The sequence below is a fragment of the Dendronephthya gigantea genome, unplaced genomic scaffold, assembly GCF_004324835.1.
Source record: "Dendronephthya gigantea isolate DGI-Jeju-01 unplaced genomic scaffold, DenGig_1.0 000095F, whole genome shotgun sequence".
NCBI lineage: Eukaryota > Metazoa > Cnidaria > Anthozoa > Malacalcyonacea > Nephtheidae > Dendronephthya > Dendronephthya gigantea.
In genome coordinates this window covers 799,807-818,447 of record NW_021163105.1, presented here as the reverse complement: position 1 = coordinate 818,447, position 18,641 = coordinate 799,807, and the positions used below count along the sequence as shown (strand labels likewise).

At 35.2% G+C, this 18,641-nt stretch overlaps 3 protein-coding genes and 1 long non-coding RNA gene across 4 annotated transcripts; 1 reads left to right on the top strand and 3 right to left on the bottom strand.

The window, feature by feature from the left end:
• Positions 1-3,177: 3,177 nt before the first annotated feature.
• On the top strand, positions 3,178-5,380 carry LOC114533947 (BTB/POZ domain-containing protein 2-like). The gene is made up of 2 exons (XM_028555578.1): positions 3,178-3,904; positions 4,216-5,380. The coding sequence occupies exons 1-2, from the start codon at positions 3,249-3,251 to the stop codon at positions 4,874-4,876; spliced, it is 1,317 nt and encodes a 438-aa protein (XP_028411379.1). The 5' UTR covers positions 3,178-3,248; the 3' UTR covers positions 4,877-5,380.
• A 323-nt stretch (positions 5,381-5,703) lies between these two features.
• LOC114533946 lies at positions 5,704-6,056 on the bottom strand. The gene is made up of 3 exons (XR_003688104.1): positions 5,985-6,056; positions 5,819-5,884; positions 5,704-5,744 (listed from the first exon to the last, which is right to left on the bottom strand). It is a non-coding gene; the product is annotated as an uncharacterized LOC114533946 (long non-coding RNA).
• Positions 6,057-8,368: 2,312 nt separating this feature from the next.
• Positions 8,369-10,678, bottom strand: LOC114533830 (ankycorbin-like). Its single transcript, XM_028555437.1, has 9 exons — positions 10,404-10,678; positions 10,224-10,300; positions 10,074-10,133; positions 9,631-9,719; positions 9,437-9,559; positions 9,246-9,316; positions 8,893-8,999; positions 8,491-8,594; positions 8,369-8,409 (listed from the first exon to the last, which is right to left on the bottom strand). Exons 1-9 carry the CDS (start codon positions 10,446-10,448, stop codon positions 8,369-8,371), a joined length of 717 nt encoding a protein of 238 aa, XP_028411238.1. The 5' UTR covers positions 10,449-10,678.
• A 193-nt stretch (positions 10,679-10,871) lies between these two features.
• LOC114533914 (regulator of nonsense transcripts 1-like) lies at positions 10,872-18,571 on the bottom strand. The gene is made up of 28 exons (XM_028555545.1): positions 18,138-18,571; positions 17,794-17,883; positions 16,916-17,083; positions 16,795-16,836; positions 16,592-16,688; positions 16,373-16,414; positions 16,192-16,265; positions 16,024-16,111; positions 15,673-15,856; positions 15,427-15,535; positions 15,140-15,347; positions 14,787-14,857; positions 14,617-14,692; positions 14,156-14,359; positions 13,938-14,081; positions 13,803-13,864; positions 13,580-13,731; positions 13,365-13,482; positions 13,117-13,273; positions 12,964-13,050; positions 12,831-12,886; positions 12,716-12,758; positions 12,546-12,603; positions 12,390-12,463; positions 11,997-12,251; positions 11,708-11,851; positions 11,538-11,633; positions 10,872-11,446 (listed from the first exon to the last, which is right to left on the bottom strand). Exons 1-28 carry the CDS (start codon positions 18,479-18,481, stop codon positions 11,306-11,308), a joined length of 3,384 nt encoding a protein of 1,127 aa, XP_028411346.1. The 5' UTR covers positions 18,482-18,571; the 3' UTR covers positions 10,872-11,305.
• Positions 18,572-18,641: the final 70 nt, after the last annotated feature.

Here is an 18,641-nt window from a genome sequence, read left to right as displayed (position 1 = left end):
TTACTTGTTAGTCGGAATGCAACTAGACGACTTACTACGCCTACTACCCGCGTACAATAGGGGGAAAATTTTGCCACGTCAGCAACAAATCAAATTGCAAAACAAGCACTTGGAAATATATAATCTCATCAACACTGTAACACCCTTTGTGGCACTATGATATTTTACTTGTACTGACGCCAGACAACCCAAAAGATAGAAACATCGAATAACAAAAACACAGAAACATAGAAATATAGAAACATAGAAATCTAGAAACACAAAAACGTAGAAACATAGAAACAGAGAAACATAGAAACACAGAAACACAGAAACGTAGAAACACAGAAACGTAGAAACGTAGAAACGTAGAAACGTAGAAATGTAGAAACACAGAAACATGGAAACACAGAAACACAGAAACACAGAAACACAGAAACACAGAAACGTAGAAACGTAGAAACACAGAAACACAGAAACACAGAAACACAGAAACACAGAAACACAGAAACACAGAAACACAGAAACACAGAAACATAGAAACACAGAAACATAGAAACATGGAAACATAGAAACACAGAAACACAGAAACACAGAAACACAGAAACACAGAAACATAGAAACATGGAAACATAGAAACATAGAAACATAGAAACATAGAAACATAGAAACACAGAAACACAGAAACATAGAAACATGGAAACACAGAAACATAGAAATGTAGAAACACAGAAACATAGAAACATAGAAACATACAAACACAGAAACACAGAAACACAGAAACACAGAAACACAGAAACACAGAAACATAGAAACATAGAAATGTAGAAACACAGAAACGTAGAAACGTAGAAATGTAGAAACACAGAAACATAGAAACACAGAAACATAGAAACATAGAAACATAGAAACATAGAAATGTAGAAACACAGAAACGTAGAAACGTAGAAATGTAGAAACACAGAAACGTAGAAACATAGAAACACAGAAACACAGAAACACAGAAACACAGAAACACAGAAACGTAGAAACATAGAAATGTAGAAACACAGAAACACAGAAACACAGAAACACAGAAACACAGAAACACAGAAACACAGAAACACAGAAACACAGAAACACAGAAACGTAGAAACATAGAAATGTAGAAACACAGAAACATAGAAACATAGAAACATAGAAACATAGAAACATAGAAACATAGAAACATAGAAACATAGAAACATAGAAACATAGAAACATAGAAACATAGAAACATAGAAACATAGAAACATAGAAACATAGAAACATAGAAACATAGAAACACAGAAACACAGAAACATAGAAACACAGGAACACAGAAACGTAGAAACATAGAAATGTAGAAACACAGAAACATAGAAACATAGAAACACAGAAACGTAGAAATGTAGAAACACAGAAACACAGAAACATGGAAACACAGAAACACAGAAACGTAGAAACATGGAAACACAGAAACACAGAAACACAGAAACACAGAAACACAGAAACACAGAAACACAGAAATGTAGAAACACAGAAACACAGAAACGTAGAAACGTAGAAATGTAGAAACACAGAAACATAGAAACACAGAAACATAGAAATGTAGAAACACAGAAACATAGAAACACAGAAACGTAGAAACATAGAAATGTAGAAACACAGAAACGTAGAAATGTAGAAACACAGAAACATAGAAACATAGAAACAGAGAAACATAGAAACACAGAAACACAGAAACGTAGAAACACAGAAACGTAGAAACGTAGAAACGTAGAAATGTAGAAACACAGAAATGATGGAAACACAGAAACACAGAAACGTAGAAACGTAGAAACACAGAAACACAGAAACACAGAAACGTAGAAACATAGAAATGTAGAAACACAGAAACATAGAAACATAGAAACATAGAAACATAGAAACATAGAAACATAGAAACATAGAAACATAGAAACATAGAAACATAGAAACATAGAAACATAGAAACATAGAAACATAGAAACATAGAAACATAGAAACGTAGAAATGTAGAAACACAGAAACACAGAAACACAGAAACATGGAAACACAGAAACACAGAAACGTAGTAACGTAGAAACGTAGAAACACAGAAACACAGAAACACAGAAACACAGAAACACAGAAACACAGAAACATAGAAATGTAGAAACACAGAAACACAGAAACGTAGAAACGTAGAAACGTAGAAACACAGAAACGTAGAAACGTAGAAACACAGAAACACAGAAACACAGAAACACAGAAACACAGAAACACAGAAACACAGAAACACAGAAACACAGAAACACAGAAACATAGAAACACAGAAACGTAGAAACCTGGAAACATAGAAACACAGAAACATAGAAACACAGAAACGTAGAAACATAGAAACATAGAAACACAGAAACACAGAAACACAGAAACATAGAAATGTAGAAACACAGAAACACAGAAACGTAGAAACGTAGAAACGTAGAAACACAGAAACACAGAAACACAGAAACACAGAAACACAGAAACACAGAAACACAGAAACATAGAAACATGGAAACACAGAAACATAGAAATGTAGAAACATAGAAACACAGAAACGTAGAAATGTAGAAACACAGAAACATAGAAACATAGAAACATAGAAACATAGAAACATAGAAACATAGAAACATAGAAACATAGAAACATAGAAACATAGAAACATAGAAACATAGAAACATAGAAACACAGAAACACAGAAACATAGAAACATGGAAACACAGAAACATAGAAATGTAGAAACATAGAAACACAGAAACGTAGAAATGTAGAAACACAGAAACACAGAAACACAGAAACACAGAAACACAGAAACACAGAAACACAGAAACACAGAAACGTAGAAACGTAGAAACGTAGAAACACAGAAACACAGAAACACAGAAACACAGAAACACAGAAACACAGAAACACAGAAACACAGAAACACAGAAACACAGAAACATAGAAACACAGAAACGTAGAAACCTGGAAACATAGAAACACAGAAACATAGAAACACAGAAACGTAGAAACATAGAAACATAGAAACTAGAACCATAGAAATAAGAAACATAGAAACATGGAAACACAGAAAACTGGAAACACTGTGTTATATATTTCCGCGATTCTAATTATATATTCCGTGACCCGTAACATGGGCTTATAACCCAGAAAGATTAGTTTGATTCGATATTTCCATTACGGAAAATCAATATGTCGCGTATCAAACAATCGCAAGAAACAGTATGTCTACACAACCGTACAATTGGCAAGCAGGAAAAACTAATGTCTACGATAGAGTAAAGTTTTTGTTCAATAATGAAATACTCTGTGATGTTCATTTTATCGTTGGCAAGGGTTCGCAAAGACGACGTATTCCTGCACATCGGTTTGTCCTCTCAATGGGAAGCGCTGTCTTTGATGCAATGTTCAATGGTGGTATAGCAAGCCCAAATGATGATGTAGAACTGCCTGATGTAGAATCATCAGCTTTTCTTGCTCTCCTAAAATTCTTATATACAGACGAGATCCAAATCGGCCCAGAAACTGTCATGACTACATTATATGCAGCTAAAAAATACGTAGTGCCGATTATGGAAGATGCTTGCGTTGATTTTTTAAAGAAAAACCTTCGTCCTGATAATGCATTCATGCTGTTGACACAGGCGAGATTATTTGACGAGTCACAGTTAGCAACTAGATGTTTGGAATGTATTGATAAGAATACGTTTGAAAGTTTTAATGCCGAAGGTTTTACGGATATTGATTACAATACATTGTTAGCTGTTTTAAAACGTGACACACTAGGACTGAAAGAAAGCCAGTTGTTTCAACACGCAGTGCGATGGGCAAAACAAGAATGCGAGCGAAAGGAATTGAACAAAACGCCAGCAAATCTAAGGTAAATAATACAGATCTCTCGTGTATTACAATCATTAATATATTCTGGTATGGAAGGGAGCTCTTTGCAAGGATTCACGTCTAAATTTTAGTGGTTACGACTTAGAGAACTGTTGACATTTGAAATTAATAATCACAATCGATGATCGAAAATCCGACAAAAATCGATGATCGAAAATCCGACAAAAATCGATGATCGAAAATCCGACAAAAATCGATGATCGAAAATCCGACAAAAATCGACCCTCGACTTTGTACCCTCGACCAAAACCCAACCTCTGCAAATAGATGAAAAATTAATTCTATTTCTAGGTGTGTCTTATCTGAGGCTTTGTACCAGATCCGTTTCCCATTGATGCCAGTGGAAGATTTTGCAACAGGCCCAGCACAATCTGGTATCTTAACAGAGAAAGAAATTGTCAGTTTATTTCTGTATTTCCATGTGAATCCCAAACCAAAAGTTAATTTCATTGATAAGCCAAGATGTTGCCTGACCGGCCGGGAGAAGTCTGTCAGGAGATTCTCAAAAGTTGAAAACCGATGGGGTTATAGTGGTACAAGTGATCGGATTCGGTTCTCGGTAAACAAGCGTATCTTTGTTGTTGGTTTGGGCCTTTATGGTGCAATTCATGGTCCCAGTGATTACAATGTCAAAATGCAAATCATTAACACTGAGACTGGCTTGGTTTGTGGAGAGAACGACACAGCGTTTAGTTGCGATGGAACCCCAAGCATATTCCGTGTGATGTTCAGTGAACCAATAGAACTCTCCCCAAGCATCATTTATGTTGCAAGTGCAACCTTGAAAGGTGCTGATTCGTATTATGGCACAAAAGGACAGCGTAAAGTTGTTTGTGAAATACCTGAACCAAAGGATGAGAATATTGTGTTTCATTTTTCATATGCTACTGGAAACAATAATGGAACCTCGGTCGAGGACGGACAAATTCCTGAAATAATTTTCTACACTTGACTCTAAAATGTACCCTAATTTTGACATATCTGCATGATGTAGTTAGGTGAACATCTTTGAGTGACTGTTATACTCTTAAACTTTGTATATATTTGGCTACCTTGAAACTGAAGTTGATTGTGGGTATGAAATGCATTAGAAACACAGCTATATAAACAAGTGTTTGTCATCTCCACTATCAACATCCTAGATATCAAATAAACTTATGTAACATACATGTCCTATATTACAATCAAGTGCTAAAACACATTTTATATATAGAATTTTAGGCCTTGTGATATAATATGTACATAATGGTGTTATTTCAGAGATCTTGAGAAAAGACCTTGAGTAAAATAACATTAGCTAACTGAACTAGTGTTCTTGGGCCGGTTGTATCAAGCCTGTTTAGCTTAAACGGTGGATAAGTCAAAATTAAATAACATTCTTACATCTGTCTTGAATGAGTTAACTTGAATATTATGCACTAAATATGTAGTTGTAAACAGTATCTTTGCATTAAGGTTAAAAACATTTAGTTTGCTTGTTGAATAAAACGATAGACTTGCTTTCTATTTTGAACTTAACCACCGTTTAAGCTAAACGGGCTTGATACAACCGGCCCCAGGTTGACAGACCATCTACAATGTAGGCTGCTCAAATGTATATGGAAGTAAGTTGTTTATGTATTTTTTGATTTGCTCTAAGCTAAAATAATTGTTTGTGTGCTGCAGTAAATACAAAAGGCATTAAAGTGGGATTCAAAGAATACCTATTCATCTTTTCTATTCCTTTTCCTTCGATGATCCAGATCATCAACAAAATTGCTCATCATTTCGTATTTTCAAATAAGTTCCAATGCTTTTTTAACATCCTTGCTTATAACTCCCTACAGCAAGATTGATGATTTCTGTTTTAAAATGAGTTGGTTTAGCTAAAGTTAGTCCAGGCTAATTTCATTACCTGTAGTGCATTGAGTAGATGTAATCTATACACATTAATTGTCTTGGAATGCTCAGTATCTGCCTCCTGTGTGAATTTGCAAATATAGCATTTAAAAACCTGGCAGATATAGTGTATTAACAATGCAGTTTATCAAATTACAAAGTAGGATGATGTAGTTTCATACCATCAACTGGTTTTGAAGCCTTAAAACTTGTTCCTCCAAAGCACAAATTTTCTGCTCAGATTTCATTTGTGCTCATCCCGTGTTTGATGTTTCAATTCCAAAATCTAAACAAACCATTTTCAATTGCATTATTACATCTATATATTACATTAATGATATACCTGCATTGCCATAACATGCATGCATGGTCCCATTATTAAACACTATATATGCATACCTGACGTTTTAAATTATCATTTTCCTTCTTTAAATTTGAAAAACTAGCATTCAAAGTTGACAGTTCTTCTTCAGTCGATTCCTATTTTACATAAGAGAACACCTGATGAGTAAGTGACCTAAACCTGTACCAACCAATTTTGTCTAGGCCTGTATAGTTACATTACAACAATCAATTATAATACTGGTTTATATATAATTAAGTTACCTTAATTCCTGATAAACTGTTATAGGAATAGTTGGTATACTGTCATCAACATTAATATCAATCTATGTAGGAATGATTAATATAACTTATTCAGAGAAGTTAATTAAATGCATAAAATCCACAGTCTGTAATTAAAATATATCTTACCAGCTCATTTTTCAATTGCTCATTTTCTGCTTTTAATGCATTATTTCCCTCGAAAACTCCTGTTGTACTTTTTCCACATCATCTTTGAAAAAAAAATTGAATTTAAATTAATGGAACAGAAGGACATCACTTTGATATGTAATTGACTAAAGTTTTATATTAATATTTTTATTTCAATCTACCAGATTGTCCAACAGTTATTTGTTATAATTAATGTCCTCCTTCAATCTGTTTACTTTGTTCTAGACGTAACAAAATAGAATTTTTTATTAAGTTCTTATTTTGCATTGTCGGTGTACAAGGTAAATCAGAAATTTATGTAGTACATAGATTGCGATGAAATGGTTTGAAGCAATGTTTTCACATCACGGTACATTATATTCTTAATTCTTACCTTGTTGAGTGTGACATTTCCATTGTGGGCAGTTGAGTGTTTAATCGGTTATTTTCTCTTTCTAACTCCTAAACATGTTAAAGACAGATGATCATCTGAAGCTTGCATACATATACAGAAACAAATCACCCATGCAGGTACATATTATCATTAATCAAGTAAAGTCATTCAGAAAGTCAATGTATGTGTGTTGTTTTGGACTGACTATACAAAACCAACAGCACATGGCCTATTTGTTAATTGGTTAGTTTCTCATATATTAGATGTTGGATGCAATGTTTTCATGCAGCAATTTGGACAACTAAGACCAAATCAAGATGAAGACAAAAAAACAACTGCTTTACCTGATCCAAACAAACATTTGCTTCAAGCCTGCCAGGATGCGATGAGGAAATGAATGTTGAAACAGAATGCTGCAGAGAAAATACTATTTTAGTTCATCTAAGATCAACTTAAGATGCAGCTATGCAACTTTTCAAATGCCAGCTATATCATTCCCCAGAAAAACGTCTGCATAAAGTATACACTAAAAGCTTTTGGTAAAAGCAAGGCAACTTAATTATGTCATATATGCAAAGTAATGGGCGCCAATGTCGTCAACATTTTGAGTAGATCATAAGAAAAGTTGGATTAATAGAAGATTATCTTCTAATGACGTGACTAAGATTTAAAGAAATATTGCTTTAAGGATAAAATTTTAATTACACAGTACAAGTACAAGCTGTGCTATTGTAGGATGCAATTTTGCTGTGCCCAAACATATATAATCAATGGATGGATGGCTATATATATGGAAGGAAAAAAGCACTGTAATACAATGGCCCTTAATGATTCTCCTGTCATTGTTTAGCAGTAAAGAACTTCGAAATGACCATTAAGACCAAAGTCATGGTGGGGCACAAAATAACTGAACAATTTAGTAATTTAATAAATGCATCAACATACCGAAGATGAGCGTCACTGCTGTAGACACTCTAAAACAGTCAAAGCATAAAATCAGCAGTGCCAGGTGCCACATAAAAAAGTTATCGAGGAAACAAGCTTACACCGAATCTGTGCTGAATCAGGATGAGACAACATTGAGCAACATCGGAGCCGTCATTACACCAATCACAGATCCCTAAAGGGGAATAATTACATCAGCAAAGTAATGCCAATGGAACTGTGATTTTCAAAATGCAGGAATAAGAACAAGAATAAAATCACTTACATCTTGAAGTCCTCACATCAATATATTCCTCAGCTACAAAAATAATTGTAAGTACAGTAAGTATTTGTTAAATGATTGTTTGGCAAACCAGCAGCTAAATTCATACTACATTAAGTTAAATTCAATTACAATAATTTAATACAAAAATAGAGGTATGGTTATAGATACCATAATCCCATTGGGTAAAACTGGAGTGTCAGAAATTATCCTCAAATTTCACCATATCCACTGATCCGAGCAAAATCTTCAGCTGGAATATGAAAAGCTCTTCATCAATGCAATATTATATGTACCAGCTAGCAATTCATGAAAATGTTCATATTGTACGTACCTTGGTGACCATTACTATCCCTCAATAATGGATTAGCCCCGTGTTGTAACAATGTACAAACAGCATCTTTCAGACCAATCAAAGACGCATACATTAATGGTGTTCTAAAAAGGAGGTTTAAAATACTCTACATGCCACATATAATGTTTGTAGTCTATAATAATAATAATATCTGGGCCGGTTGTATCAAGATTAGATAACCCTTACATCTCTCTTGAATAAGTCAACTTGAATATTATGCATTGAATATGTAGTTGTAAACAGTATCTTTGTATTAAGGTTAAAAACATTTAGTTTGCTTGTTGAATAAACGATAGACTTACTTTCTATTTTGAACTTAACCACCGTTTAAGCTAAACGGGCTTGATACAACCGGCCCCTGGAATTTAACAAGGATCTTACTTATGTGCACTATCAGTGACATTGACTCTTGCTCCATTTTCCACAAGTATTTGTACAATACTTTCCCGAGCAGCCTGAATAGCAATCAACAATGGTGTTCTACCATCCTATATTTACAAAGACGTTAATTTTTATTGAAAACTTGGTAGTGTCTGTTCTACACATCAGAAAAAAGGGAATAGATTGGCTTCTGTTATGAAGTATTATAAAATTCCCAAAAAGGGTTAGGTTTTAACATTCATGAGATAATTTGCAATGGTGGAGTGATCTCATTTCAACCCAGTCATTGTGAACCCAGGTCATTAATGCCTGGTGGTTGAAACTTGAAAGAAACTGCAAATAAGTAAACAAACCTTATCTCTTGAATTTAACTTTGCTCCATTTTGAATAAGAATTCTTACACAATCAACATGGCCTTTGCTTGCTGTGAATACAAAACAAATTTAGCATCTTCTTCAATTCAAAATGAATAGACTGGATTTGCAATATGATACATGTATTACAAATACACAAAAAGGTTTCAAAAATTAATACAGCTGAATACCTGAATGATGCAAGGCTGTCATCTTGTCCGCATCTATACTTCCAACTCGAACTTTATATTGCAATAATTTAACAATGGAATCTGCACTCCCAGATTTTGCGGCAGTATGCAGTGCTGAGCCACCTTATGATAAAAAATAATTATTTTGAAGAGATTTTCAATTTGCTTCTCTTCAATCACTCAACTTTCCTAACCTGCTTTACTGACTGGTACAAACATCAGACACCTTTCTAGTAATGCTTCAAGGCATTCAACGTGACCATGTTCACAAGCAACATCCAACCTGAAAGAGATGATAGAGTCACTGGAAGGACTCTATTGTGATCTTAATTCAGACATTCAGTTATTTCTGTAATTGCATGGCATGAGTTGTAGCAATACCCTGCCATGTGATTTATCAGTTTATGAATATTAGTGCATTTGTATTAACTTTGTGCTGTTTGTATTACAGTATCTCTTTGTATTCAAGTGGCAAAGCAAAATAAATAAATAAATAAATATATAAAACAGTACAATAATACAACCAACAATGATTTTTGTCACAGTATCAGTGATAGTTTCCGACTAAAACACGTGAGACAGTGATACAAAATAGATGGGCCATGTTTTTCATATTTATATATTTTGAAATATTTACATTGTTTTTCCATCAGATTTCTTCTTTAAAGGTGTGACACCTTTCCTCAATAAAGCCAACCTATTTGGTAGAAATATTAATATTTATATTTACAGGTTTATGTGGGAAAAACAGCTTAAAGTGGTTCTCAACCCACCCTGTTATACCTACCTCAACTTATTTTCTTCACTATGAACAATATAATCCAATATTTTATCATCATACTTCGTCCACTCCATCAAAGCTACCTGCAGAAAAAAGGACATGGTGAATATTTTAATACGTTCTTGTATAAAGTACGATTTTATAATAGAATAAAGCAATTTCATAGCTTTGTTTTTTAATACTAACATGAGAAGATGATCCTTTCCCAAGTTTGTCCTTAAATTTCTTCATTTTAAACGTCTAACTTTTTACTAAATACTAGTTTGGGACCATTGATCAATGTTTGGGACCTTGACGTGCAGGTAAATATAGCGAAATATGCGAATATTCATCGTAAACATAAGTCGTAACCATGATCACAAAGGTCATTTCAGACATTTTTGACTAAAAAAGTAAATACAAACATCCTAAAATAAACAAAATGCAAAAAACAAAACAATTCACGCAATTTTTAATCTTTTACTCTCAGCAAAAGAACAGTCCACGTGAGCCTGAGATATCAGATATCTTACGAACAGCGGCCATCAAATCCCCCATACTTTATTAAATACCATCAAACGAAATGATGTCGTTTGCATTCGATGTGAATAGTTGCATATCAAGTATGGTAGGTACCGTAGACCTGTTTTCAACAATCAAATTATTTTAATGCGTTTTAAAGATATATTTGTAAAAATGAGTGGTTACAAGCTTTGCGAACAACTAGAAATGGATATAGTGAATTGGTCATCACTTTCATTATCTGACAGACATATATTTAACTTATGTCTCAACTGTTTAATACTAGTTTGGTATTCTTTATCATAATTGACACAATGGTATTCTTTACATTCCTGTTCTAAATGATATCACTCAAGATTCAGTAGTTGCCTGCTATTGCTGTTATAACGAACTCAGTGGTAATAATAGTGAACGATGAAATGGTCTTGTAATAAATCTCAACTTATCTCAACAAAGGGTTTGTTCTCAACTCTCCGAGGGTACAATCACCTACTTTACTGCATCTCCCTCCAATCTTGGCCTGAATGAGGGCAGTGGGAACCAGGCCTGATACTGTATGGGTCCCCTACATGCCTGCAGACGGGCACTTAATACTGGGAGGCATAGTTAGGTTGGCTGTAATCAGGCAGGGAGTTCATGTAACCCTGATCGCCTTGATACGTGGAATCCTGAGAGAGGACTGCATCCCCTTGAGACTTCAAGTGAAAATCTTCAGCCAAGTAACTATCCTATAAGAATAAACCACAGGGTAAAATATTTAAGAGAATTGTGCTTCCAAGACTTCATAGTGAAAGTACTACAGATGTTTGCATTACATACCTGTGACAGTTCTGGTTGGGATAATGGTTGAGATGCCATAGGTTGAGACATACCACCTTGAGTAAGCGGACCTTGGGATAATGGCTGTGAGGCCTCCTGTAATTACAATATATATTATCAACAAACAGCGGCAAGTGTTGGAGATTTTTTTCCCTAAGTTATCATCTTACCTGACTAGCCTGGCTTGTATTCATGCCATAGGAACCATGATTTACTTGATGTCTATTGTTTGAAGTTTGTGCACGGTTGTTGCGATTATACTGATTAGAAACATGTTGTTGTCGTACACCTGGCATTGGGCGACCTGGCATGGCCTAAAAACCAAACATAGTAATGAAACAAACATAGTTTGAAACAGGGTACAGTATAAATGTTCTTGTCTATAACAAAACGTAGTTCCCAGTTGTGGCGTAGTTTAACTGCGGAATCTGAAATCTGATACAAAAGTTTTGGACTTACTTGATTGTAATAGTTATGTGGAGGTTGGGGAGGCATAGGTGGCAAAAACATTCCCACAGGAATAGGGATATTTCCAACAGCAGCTGCAACTGTTCGCTCCGCACCAATATAACCCATTCTGTCATGCGTCCGGTAGTAAGCGTCCTGGTATGTCGCCGTAGGATCAATCTGTGGCGCAAAACCAGGACCGATAACGCGGCCGGGCATAAGCGCTTCACGCGCATCAAACATTGTAGAACTCATAAAGCGACCTCCCTATGAATGATAAGCATAAGAATATAAGTTACAGCATCTCTTGTGATTTTAAAGAATGGAGTAAGGGTAATGGGAAATGGTTCATAGTCGGTACAGAATGATTCTCAGAATGATTGCAGCATATGAAACATAACTTACCGGGTTTGTTTTGTTGACAAGTTTCCTTGGTTTACTGAATTGAATCATACTTTCCTTCATGTTGTTCAAAGGTCCTATATAAATATGATCAACATATCTCAAAATTCTAAGAACCATCTAAGCACTTGCAAATAATTCTCATTAAAAAAGACCAACCTTCAACAAGAACTTTATTCTCCTTGTAATAGTTTAACAAGTGATTCCACAATTCTTGCTAAAGAAATAAAACATTGTAAAGATACAAAAAATATTCTAGGCAGATCTGTGAAGGATTGAGCAGAGTCGCCACAAAATAAAATACGTAAGAAACTTTAGGATTTACCAACCCTGGACAAAACTTTTGGGTTTCCAACAATCAAAGTTCCATATCTATACAAAAAAGGAGTACCGCGTAAAATATCAAGCCGAGTAAAATATTAAACGACAAAAGGCAAAACTAACTTGGCTCTAGTCAATGCAACATTTAGACGACGAGGATCTTGTAAGAAGCCAATACCCTACAAGAAACACAGACGAAATATTCCTTCAGTATACATATAACATGAACATCACCTGTTTTTTGAGATGCATTTACCTGATGTTCATTAGAACGGACACAAGACAAAATAATGTAATCTTTTTCACGTCCTTGAAATGCATCCACACTTGCCACTTCAATTTCCTAAAAATATCTGAAGTCATATACTGTGCAAACAAGTGGTGTATAGCAGCAATAAAGAGATATTACTTGGTATAAGTTGACATGCATAGAGCCACTGTACTGCATGTACTGGACGATATAAGCTCGTTGGCCTTCATAAGGAGTGATCACGCCAATCTGTTCAGGCTTAACACCAGCACGGAGAAATCGAGTTGCAATTTTTTCCACAGCAGCAGCCTCGGTCCTACACGACAAGATTATGATGGGAAATGTAAATGTCTGCAAATTTATCTCTTTTTAAAATCAGAAATAAAAGTCGCAGTGGAGGTGCTAACCTGTTAAGAAAGGAGGTGCCAGAAGATCCAATTTCTTCTTGCCCAGTTGTAGCGTAAAAGAACATTGGTTTCTCAGGTACTGGCCAAGGGAAATCCATACCTGGCTGCATTCTTTCAGCTGTGGAAAAAATTATGCTGTATTAGTATTGTCCAACATACACCAGCTGGAGGGTAAAATCTAGTCAGAACTCAAAGCTGGAAAAAACCATATTTACCAACGGTGACGCCGTTCTGTAAAGTACCATCATAAAACAAGTTGGACGGGAATTCACTGAGAGCAGGATGCATACGATATTGAACTTGCAAACGTATTGGTCTTATACCAAGCACAACCAGACGTTCAAACAATGACTGAGATAAGCCAGCACTACAGTGGAATATTTGATAATTAAATGATGACTGAATAATTAATTGTGCAAATTCTAGCCAAATACTTACTTGGCCGCCTTTTTGCACATCACAACTGGTCCCAATTGACAGTGATCACCAACAAGCACAAGCTGTATAGAGAAGATGAAATATTTAACTTCATAAAAGATTTACACCGGACCAGACACAAGGTATATTCTCTACCTGTTTACAGCCAACAACAACAGGAATCATACACTCAGGTTCAGTAGCTTGCGTTGACTCATCCACCAGGACAGATCTGAAGCGGAACTTTGACAAGCGTGGATCACCAGCACCAACACATGTTGTGCATATCACATCTGCATTCTACAGAAAAATGTCCGTTGAATTTTTCCACACATGTATAAACCAGGGTACAATAACACATTTTCTATTATTACCTGAAGCAATTCTCTTTCACAGTTTCTCTTCAAAGTTTTATATCTTTTCTCATCAGAAGAGGACAACTCTCCTTGCTCATCCTTCAGTTGTTGAAGTTTCTGCAACTCAGGAACACTGTCCATATTTCTCACTTGATTGTGCAATGCCAGGAAGGCGACAGGAGAATCAATTGCTTCACGACTTTTTGCACAAAGACGAACAACCTGACAAATACATAACTTCTGTGAGTTCTTCAAACATTGCAATAAGAAGTCTTTTTTGTAAGAGATGGTACTGAACCTACATTAATTAATCAATATATTTACTAATTTTACTAATCAATATTTTTTTTTCACAGGATGTTTGCACAGCATATTCTCAATAATGTACATTTTTTAACATGGGCATGGGGAGGTTAAAGACCTTGGTGATTCCTTTACTGGCAGAGTTTCTACTGGCTAATAAATAAATAAATACATACCTTCAGTCCAGTTTTATGTATTTTCTCAGTCAACTGATCAACTGCAATATTACTTGGGGCACAAACCAGAACTTGACTGAAGAAAAATACGACATAGAATAAAGACACTGAAGGAAACTTTAGTGGAACGCAGTGCGAACAAAGTATTAAGAAATGGACACATTTCATACCCCATGTTTTGCCGTACAAGATGATAGACAACTGAAGCAGATGTAACAGTCTTCCCTGTACCTGGTGGTCCCTTTAAATGAAAAATGAAATATGAAGCAAAAAACAGGTACAATCCCAAGCAAGGACCTGGTTTATATTGGCAAATCACAGTTGTACTACAATTTGCAAAGGCAGATCCCAAGAATTTTAGTGGAAATATTTGAGGGAAATAAAACAGTACATGTTATTTAAAAAGTAAAACTAAGGGCTTACCAATGTAAAATTTCAACTGTGCCCACAGACACTTTTACAGTACACTTTAACCAGGCTTAGTTAAAAATCCTACTCTAACTATTTAGAACAGTGATGGTACCTGGATGAGGCTCAGAGGTCTTTGCAAGACAGTCTTGACAGCGTATACTTGAGAATGATTGAGTTCTGGTAAACCAGGTGCTGAGAACCGTTTGGGCAAGGTACACTTCACAATCTGTTCCTCCATGTCATGGCCAAGTAATTTATGATAAATATAACCGCTGACTGAAGTCTCATCCACCGCAAATGTCTTCATGGCTGCTTGCATCCTGCAAGGAAGAGAAAACAATTTGATCACAATACAAACTACTGCTTCCTTAAACTACGAAAGAAACAAGTTCACTGTACCTGTCAAAGGATGTTGATTTCCAGACAAAGTCTACACAAAAATTATGTGTGCACTCGATTGGTGCTCCCAAATTACTTCTCAATTCAATCCCTACTTCTTCTCCAAAATCTGAGAAATACTAGGTTAAGTACAATATCTTTGACAAAAAATAAAAATAACTTATTATTGAAATTAATTATGTGGTGTTAGCAATACTCGAAAGTATCTAATCTGGTGGAAGCAAGATTAATTTTACTGGAGGATACTATTTGGAACCTTGATGACATGCCCTACACCTTGCCATGGTTTGTGTAGTTCTCCAACATAGCGCACTCTGAGTTCATCACCAGCCATGAGCCGAATATCATCATTTGCTTTTGGGAAAGTGAAGTATGCAATACGTTTCTTGTTTAATCCAATGTCCCAACGGATCACAATATTATCCTGAGTCTATATATTAAAGCACATTATAAAAATGATGATATATTTAATCCTAATTCCACTGTTCAACAATCACACTACTATCCTGGGCTTTTAACTATAAATCTAATACACTGTACCGTGATCACGATACTAGCCTATATAAATTGTGATCTCTAAAGCAAAGCATTTCTAACCTGAGATTCTTTGAGTTTTTTATCATAATCTGCTTCAAGCTTGACAAGTGGACCAAATATATTCTGATACTGATATGCATCTTCATATCTGCAAATAATATCTTTATTAGTACTATGGTTATCCAACCATAGTAACCAGGAAAAACTCTTTGTACTTTGTTAACTTACCGTAGCATCACTGGTTGAGGTTCATCATCAACACCTGGTTTTTCTAGATCTTCCAAGAGGGCCTCAGGATTGTTCTAATAAACAAGAACAAGTTTTTGAATTAAAATGAAGGTGGGAAGGTGAAAATGGTTTATGAAAGTGAGAACTAAAATATGCTTGATTTAAAACAGTCGCTACATACTTTCCATAATTCCTCCAGTTTATTGATTTGCTGAGCATTGATCTAGAAGAAATGATAATTGACAAAAAAATTAAATTTGATCCTAGTACAATTAAATTACCACAGGAAGATCCAACACATCATATTTTGCAACAGGAATACATGTAACTTAAGTTGTGAAAGCTACATCAGATTGAAGCTTGAAACTAGTTGATTATGAACATATATAACAAAGCTAACCTGTCTGGCTCGCATCTGATCTTCCTCTGCAGGTATCTTGACCAACCAAGATAGAAAGCAACGATCGTTTATCAACGGCTGCCATTGGGTTGGATCCCTGAATGATGGAAAAAATTAATAATACAATCCCAAGCAATAACTGTGTTGATCTATTGTGGTCTAGAATTGTAACTATGACTTGATTTGTTTTTAAAAATACACACCAGTTCATATCTTTTAGGCTGCTTTGTGTGGCACAGGGTTGCCTAGAAATGACAGAATAAAATATAACATTCTAAACTCTCTGTGTAGATATTATATTAAGCCAGGGACTAGGGCACTCACCGACAAAGTAACACAACAACTGAATCAGCTTTTGCTGGGATAAATCCCAAGAGAAAGACGTTCTTTGAGGCGCAGTTGTAGCATTCTAACACAGTTTCACCAAGTGGTCCATCTTTATGCAATGTAACCTCCTTGTGTTTTGCTCTCACAAGATGATTGATGATGTGACTAAATGAGAAAATGCTTTTCAGACCCCAGTAGAATGAATTAAATACTTTGAGTTCATGCCTTAAGTATCTGAAAAGATATTCCACACATGGTTGTCCAACGTGGGTAATATATATATGTTATTTACCAGATCGGAAGTCCATATAGGGAAATATTTCCCTCGAGAGACGTTTTTGAGACTGAGGGAAATATTTCCCTATACGGAACGACTAAAGTGGTAAATAATATATTCATTTTTTCTTTCGGTCCAAATTCCTATTTTAGCGCTGGCTCTGTGCTTTTAAATCTCGCGCGGTCCGTACAGCCTCATACAGACCGCTCACGTAGCCAATCAGATTGCAGGAAACAACTAAAATACGAATCCGGACCGCAAGGAAGAAAATAATAAACAATAATCTATTATCATTCATATCTGAACTGTTTACAGATTTATTTGATATCTATATTTACATTGTTACCTACATACTGGCACAACCATAGATATATCAATTCAAGTAAGTTATTTATCCTCTAGAATAACATTTTATTTCTGGGTCAGCTTTTTGTTAGACCTACAGTAGTATATTTTCTTTCAAGCATCCCATATTAGTCATACTTCTTTAGATGTGAATTTTAATAACGTTTAGTAAAACTGTGGGTTTATCTACTGAAACACTCTGCTAAATTTAATGCATGACAGACTCTTCTACAGTTATTCTAACATACTGTACCTTCCAGAAGTGTTACCACGACTATTACAAAACCATTTCTTGCAATGATTACAAAGGACAACAGATGCAGGATCGTGTATACCACAGTATCTAAGAGATTGACAATTAAAAAACCAAATATCTCAGTTTGCATGGCATAAAAAGCAAATGTTTTCTGATATAAAAACTCAACTGACATTTAATAGAAATACTAAAATCAGACAAAATGTGTATAAAAACAAAATATATACAATATATTTTGAATATTACAGGACTATTATCCCATTTTTTTTGTGTAAGTAAGTGTTTCCGGATTAGTTGCTGAAGGAAATATATATTTTGATAAAATATAAAAGGTAGATTACCTGCAAGCATGAGAAGGAAGATCTTTACTATAGTACGCCTCATCATCGTCTTCTTCAAAGTTTAATTCTCCCAAAGACTTCGTTACATTGGTAACGTCCTTTGATTCATTCTCTTCCTCTCCGTTGGTTAATTTCTCTTTGTTGGCCTCCTCTTTCTCAGGCGTTTCATCTTGTTGACTTTCTGTCACCGGCTGACTGGCCTGAGACTGCGTCTGCGTTTGAGAGGGCGCTGTAAAATCGGTAAATTCATATGCACTTCCTTGCGTATCTGCTCCAAAATCAGCTTCGTCGGTATCTAGAAACGTCAGTGTTTGCGATGCAGGTCCGTAAGGATCCACACTCATGTTTTTGAAGAAAAAAAATCGAGTTTTACTTTCGCAAAAATGATTTTGAAAACACGTTGGACACAAAATGGCGAAAGGATTGCTCGGTGTTTCCACCATTAGTATTAAGAAAGTTCTTCTTCCTTCCTCCTTCGAAAAAAATGTCCAGCATTTTGCCATG

Bases quoted from the DNA above. Each gene is read 5' to 3' on its own strand.
- LOC114533914 (XM_028555545.1), bottom strand. From the start codon at position 18,481: ATGAGTGTGGATCCTTACGGACCTGCATCGCAAACACTGACGTTTCTA. The intron at 14,858-15,139 runs GTACCATCACTG...TTTCATTTAAAG, and splicing joins GACCTCTGAGCCTCATCCAG to GGACCACCAGGTACAGGGAA. The intron at 13,865-13,937 runs GTAGAGAATATA...TTCTCTATACAG, and splicing joins TTGTTGTTGGCTGTAAACAG to CTTGTGCTTGTTGGTGATCA.
- LOC114533830 (XM_028555437.1), bottom strand. From the start codon at position 10,448: ATGAAGAAATTTAAGGACAAACTTGGGAAAGGATCATCTTCTCAT. The intron at 10,301-10,403 runs GTTAGTATTAAA...TTTTTTCTGCAG, and splicing joins GGAAAGGATCATCTTCTCAT to GTAGCTTTGATGGAGTGGAC. The intron at 8,595-8,892 runs GTAAGATCCTTG...CCTCCTTTTTAG, and splicing joins GTCACTGATAGTGCACATAA to AACACCATTAATGTATGCGT.
- LOC114533947 (XM_028555578.1), top strand. From the start codon at position 3,249: ATGTCTACACAACCGTACAATTGGCAAGCAGGAAAAACTAATGTCTAC. The intron at 3,905-4,215 runs GTAAATAATACA...TTCTATTTCTAG, and splicing joins AAAACGCCAGCAAATCTAAG to GTGTGTCTTATCTGAGGCTT.